Below are 6000 nucleotides of genomic sequence, written 5' to 3'. Positions count from 1 at the left end.
AAGTTTGGAGCTAAGTCGAAAGGATGGACCATCCAGAGACTACCCAACACGGGGATCCATCCTATCCATAATCAGCCACCAAACCCAGACACTATATTGCATATGCCAGCAAGATTTTGCTGAAGGGACCCTGATATAGCTGTCTCATATGAGGCTATGCCAGTGCCTGGCAAACACAGAAGTGGATGCCCACAGTCATCTATAGGATGGAAAACAGGGCCCCCAATGGAGGAGCTAGAGAAAGTACCCAAGGAGCTAAAGGGGTCTGCAACCCTATAGGTGGAACAACAATATGAACTAACCAGTACCCTCAGAGCTCGTGTCTCTAGCTGCATATGTATCAGAAGATGGCCTAGTCGGCCATCATTGGGAAGAGAGGTCCCTTGGTCTTGCAAACTTTATATGCCCCAGTACAGGGGAATGCCAGGGCCAAGAAGTGGGAGTGGGTGGGCAGGGGAGCAGGGCGGGGGGAGGGTATAGGGAACTTTCGGGATAGCATTTGAAATGTAAATAAAGAAAATATCTAATAAAAGAAAAAAAAAAGAAGGTGGTGATGAGCTCCTTGAGCCCATATAGACTGGGAGGGTCAATGTTCTCTAGAAAAGCCATGAAAAGAGCCTAGTCATCATGCCACCAAGTATACAATTTAAGGCACTACTTGTGAACATAGGGCCTGTCATCAAATGTGTTAGCTTCCTGTCACTGTAACCTGAGATAAGAACTTGGAGAGGTGTATTTGGCTACCAGCTTTGGGGCTCCAACATCTGATCAACTGACCCATGGCTCCATGCCTGCAGTGTGGCAGCAAGCACATCAATCAAGAGATCAAAGGAAAACTGTGTGGGTTATGGCTGGGAAGAAAAACAGAAAGCAGGGAATGGACTGCATAGTTTTATCCCAGAGGGTGTGGGGGCTTGCCAGGTGGTCCACCCCTTGCCAGTCCCCTTGGGGCAGGGCTACTGTTTGAGCTAAAGACCTGTGACTCAGAGATCTGACTGAGAATCCTTGGAAGAGATGTGTAGAAGCAAATATCATGACCAAGATCTGGGTGGCAAGTACTACTGTCCTCTACCCGGTTCTCCCAGGGGATTGTGGTCGGCATAGCCTCCTCGGTCCCCCTAGACCTTGCTGTTCCTTTTTGTCTGCTTTGTGGTAGTTAATGCACTAAGCTGTCATTGCTTCTTAGCCTGCAGGAAGTGTAACAACTGTGATCTACCACAAGCCACCGAAGCTTTAAATTACGGCAGGAATGGAGACAGTAATTGATTAGAATTTTTAAAAATCAAACCCAAACATGTCCCTGTCACAGCTAAGAAAAGGGCTGGGTTGACTTCAAAATAATTTACCTGGAAATTTTTGTGGTCCATGGTAGGTTAAGCCCCCCTCAGCAACCCCTCCCCTCTTTTTCTCTTCTCCAGCAAAATATTAGCCTACTGAATTGATTCTCAAAGACATCCCTCTAGGACCTAAAATTATTACCACTGGGAAGAGATTGATGTAGCCCCAGGGAGCTTTCAGGGACAGCAGGGACAATTCACTGGAAATTTTTCAAGGGTCATGGCAGGGAGAGAGCTTAGTACCACATGGTCTTTCTGCTCCTGCCTTGACAGGCAGATCCAGAGAGCAAGGAGAAAGTCATCAGCGACAAAAGCTAATGAATTTTAAATAGCTAGTACAAGAAAAATTAATTTGCTAAATTAGTCTCGTAGATACAGGTTAAAAAACGAGTCACTGTCACCTCAAAAGCATGAAACACAGATCAGCACAGCTCAGTCATTAGCCAGGTGAAAGATGATACCCACAGCTTAGCCCGGCCCTGAGAGGCCAGAGTTACCTTCTGCTCAGCACTTGGTGAGGTCATGAAGCATCTCTCAATGGGTTTCCCATGCTCTTATTTTTTTAAAATAGTTTTTTGAAATTAAAATCTAATTACATAATATTCCCCCTTCCCTTTCCTCTCTCCAACATTTCCCAGGTATACCCCGCTTACTCTTTTTCAAATTCCTCCATCCCTGCCCCTGTCTTTGTGTCAGTGGTTGGAGGTGGTGTGTGTGCTTACTTGGTGTGTGTGTGTGTGTGTGTGTGTGTGTGTGTGTGTGTGTGTGTGTGCGTGTGTGTGCGTGCACGCTTCTGTGTATTCCAAAATATGCAATTGTAACCTGCTCAGTACAAACAATGGTGCTTTTAGGTATACTTTTGGGGGGCTGACCATTTGTTATCAGATAACCAATTGGGAGCTCGTCCCTGGAGACCACTTCTCATGCTCTCATTTGTTTCATGGACCACTTTGTCTCCACTCCACACAAGTACGCTCACTCTTCCCAGTGCCATTGTGAGGACTGACCTTAGGACAGTGAGCATCTCGTAGGCTGATATGCACCAGCTGTATGCCTCAGGACACGTGCTAGTTCATCACCTCAGGCACCAATGAGAGAGTGAAAGGCCTTGTCCAACCAAAGTCACAAGCCTGCTGAAAATGGGAATTCTGCCATTTCTATCTGTTTTGAGCACCTGCTTATGTGAGCCTGGAAAGCAAGTCCTAGCTGCAGAGGGATAGACAGTGCAGATGATGTCAGAGAGCTAGGGGCTTCCAGGCCTGCCCAACACTACACTGTGCCTGCAGCCCAGTCCCAGGTACACAGACACTCTTGGCTGATGTGTTTGTCTGGATTCAGACTGGCACTGAGCCTCTCTTCTTCCACTGGCTCTTGTTCACCAAAGTCACATGCCTGCTGAAAAGGGGAACTGGGCCTTTTCAGATCCATGTAGCAGATCCAGATTCCGAATAAGTTAATTTCTTGATGATAGCATTTCCTATCACTAAAATTCTACTGCTGGCCCCAATCCACTGGGGCACAGCTGTGTCACTGGCATTGATCTTAGCCATGCACCATGGGAAAAAAAAAATCTGTGCTCTGACCTTACAGGGACACAGGTAGTGGGCAGACAGAATGCCGTAACACATCAAGATCTGACCAAGCAAATGCCTAATGGAAAAGAAAGCCTGAAGGCAGAGCCCATTGTGCCTTTCCCAGTTATTTCTTTATCTGACATAAAATAATAGTTGGGCTTAAAAAAAAATCCATCAAACACATCCATGGTGGTTGAGGAGGTCCCAAGGGAGAAGCAGGGACAAGCTGTATTTTATTACTGCTTGGACTCTTAGGAAATCAGTCTAGGAAGGAAGCTGAGTCATGAAGCTTTCTGCCCCATTTCCAATGTCCACAAGGATATGGACTGCCAGGAACAGCAAGCCCTCAGTGCTTCTTCCTGGCCAGAGCTGTGAAAACAGTCTGCCAGGAGTAGGGGCTACCTCCTACAGCATGGAATGCCACAGAGCACCTCCTGGTACACACACACACATGCACACGCGTGCACACACACACACACATGCACACACACCCCTCATCAATCCCTTTCCGGGGAAGAGCTGTAGGAAGTGACTTTCCTTCTATCCCTAGGAATACACACAGCAAGGATGCCTGCCACCTGGGTTAAGCGCCTTGGTCAAAACCTCTCAAGGTTCAGACACCCAAGTCTGTTCATAATCAGAGAACTTGGCAATCATACTCATTCAGATGCAACTGGACTGGGGGGTGGGGTGGGGATGGGAGTCTCTAGCAACTTGTTGAGGAAATTTGGATGAAGACAGAGCCGGCTTGGAGACAGATTCTCTGCCTGCACTTTGGACACTGGCTGTATCTACAGACACTTGTTGAGGCAGATCTCCTGGAACGCTGGCTGACCCTGTCACCTCAGTCTATTAAATGGCCACCACCAACCAAGGGTTCTAGAATAAATATAATCCCAGCCTCTTCACAACCCACCCCTTGTGGAGTTGGCTTATGGATAATCCTTCCCACCACCTTCCCTTTGCAGCCACCCACACTCTGGGGCAAAGCAGAAATTGTCCTTGTTTACTGTCCAGCATACACTGGATATAGTCTACATAGCAAAGCCCATGGCTCTTCCAAAGGTCATTAGTGCAAACTAACTCATGCAAGCAAAGGGCGTTTAGTTCCTCTGAGGTCAGCCTACTGTCCTGTCTCCTCCATGCCAAGACATTGCTTTACTCCCTGCTGAAGTGCTCTCCCACAAGTGCCGGAATGTCATGCAGGGTAAGGTGAGGGGTCACTGGGATGCTAAGAAGAAGTACCGTTGTCTGTGTGCCAGTCTCTGCACCCTTGCAGACAGCTTCAGTGGGAGAAGGGGACTTTGATGGAGGAAGTATAAGCTGCCTCTGAGAAGGACAAGGAACAGGCACAGATGCTTTTATTTCACCCACCCACCCCCTAAATGGGGGGGGGGTGAGAAAATGCATTTATTTCAAAGCAAAAAGAATTCCAAGCTGGGCCCTTGTGATAGAGGACTATGGGTCACTCATTTGTTCCCAGTGTCCCTGCACTGAGGAGGGCAGGGCTCTGTGGAGAATGCTTGGAAGGCCCTGCCCCACCCTACCCAGTGGCCCAAAAGACATAAGGCCACTTGCTGTGTGATATCTGTCTTCCTCTCACAGACAGCACAGTGGGCCCCTGTAGAAGATGAGCACCAGGCAGTAGGGATGCAAAGGGCTGGGGTTATAATCAAAGATGATGCTGATGGGGAGAGGAGTCTCTGGATCTTGAAGCAAGGAAGGGGTAAGACAGGAGAACTGATGGGAAGGTCTTCTGGAAACAGAGGGTCCTGGGTCAGGATGTGATTTGTACTGAGGACTGGGGTTCTGTATTGCTGGTGATGTGCTGGCTTTGACCACACAAAGGACACTATAGAGAACTCTATCTGGGCCAGTAGACAAGAAGAGCACAGATGGGTCTGGTGGGTTAGGTGGTCTCCAGGCCCACCAAGGCTGGCTGCCACAGGAGGCAGGGATTCTAGAGTTCTGGGGTTGGCTGCTCCCCAACCTGCTCCTCCATGGGCTGTACAGCCTCTTGCACGTATACAATGAACTCTGAGGCCTCCCCACCCTGTGTGTACACCGTCACTGTCTCTATGCCCTCCACGTCGTCAGAGGACACCACCAGATGGTGCTGCTCGGCCAGCTCCACGGAGGCCTGCTGGAGAGTCTCTTGAATCATGACTGTGTGGTTGGAACTGGGCTCCTCATCGGTGACCTAGGAGGGAAAGCGAAAGGTGACATAGGTCCAACAATAATGTCAACATTATAAATGTGGCATTGGGAGCCACATGCAATCCTCTCATTGATGCAATATTGTCTCACCCCTCTTCATGGAAGAGGAGAATGAGACTCCATGACACAGAGTGACAAGGTCAGGTCTTTCCCATGTTGCAAATGGAACCTCCAAGGTGTGGAGTCACAAAGCATGAGGGTTAGAAGGCACCATGGGGTTATGAAATGCACAAGCATGCAGTATAGATTAGGAGGCTCCTAAAGATATATACCTGGTCCATTTGACACTGAAAGAGTGGCTAGGTTCTTCCTGGTTTCTTTGTTTTTGCTACTCTGGGAGTCCACTTCAAATGCTACAGTCCCCAGGGGCTGTCCATCAATGCAGATGCCTGGCTATTCTTTGGAGGCCTGCCAATAGATCCATGCTGCCACAGTGCTGGGCAGGGAAGGTCAGGGAACATTGACAGTGGAGAAAACCAGCTGATTTCAATAGCCAGGACTTTGATTGCTTGGAGACTGCAGAGTCCAAATTCCTACCAATGCCAAGGTATCATGTCCCTGACTATCAATCAGCTCTGGGCTGTTGGCAATTTGTAATAATAAAATCATCTTTAACCAGAGAAGAGGAATAGGAGACAAATTTAGGAAGAACTAAGAACATAGATTGTAAAACAAAGGGATGGGCTGAAAAACAGATAAGGGGCTGGTGGACAGGCCACTGGTCCCTAGGAGATTTGGAGTAGCTATCCTTTCAGGGCCTGAGTGACAAGGGTGACATTCTCTGGGATGCACTGAGCAGGTATGAATGTCAGCTTCAGCACTTCCAGGAAGCCTGGGCAAGATGCTCTACAATCTTTGGCTTGCCCAAGGTA

General features: G+C 48.4%; 1 protein-coding gene across 2 annotated transcripts in view; it reads right to left on the bottom strand.

Annotated features, from left to right (window-relative positions):
* Positions 1–4310: 4310 nt before the first annotated feature.
* Zfat (zinc finger and AT-hook domain containing) overlaps positions 4311–6000 on the bottom strand; it is a 183701-nt gene continuing 182011 nt past the window's right edge. For both annotated transcript variants that reach the window (XM_021182879.3, XM_029469960.2), the window contains exon 16: positions 4311–5111. In XM_021182879.3, coding sequence (XP_021038538.1) covers positions 4872–5111 — 240 coding nt within the window. In that variant the 3' untranslated portion in view covers positions 4311–4871. The remainder of the gene's footprint in view (positions 5112–6000) is intronic.

The sequence above is a fragment of the Mus caroli genome, unplaced genomic scaffold (genome assembly GCF_978045245.1).
Source record: "Mus caroli unplaced genomic scaffold, Mus_caroli_1 scaffold_16, whole genome shotgun sequence".
NCBI classification, from domain to species: Eukaryota; Metazoa; Chordata; class Mammalia; order Rodentia; family Muridae; genus Mus; species Mus caroli.
This window is presented reverse-complemented; position numbering and strand designations above follow the sequence as displayed.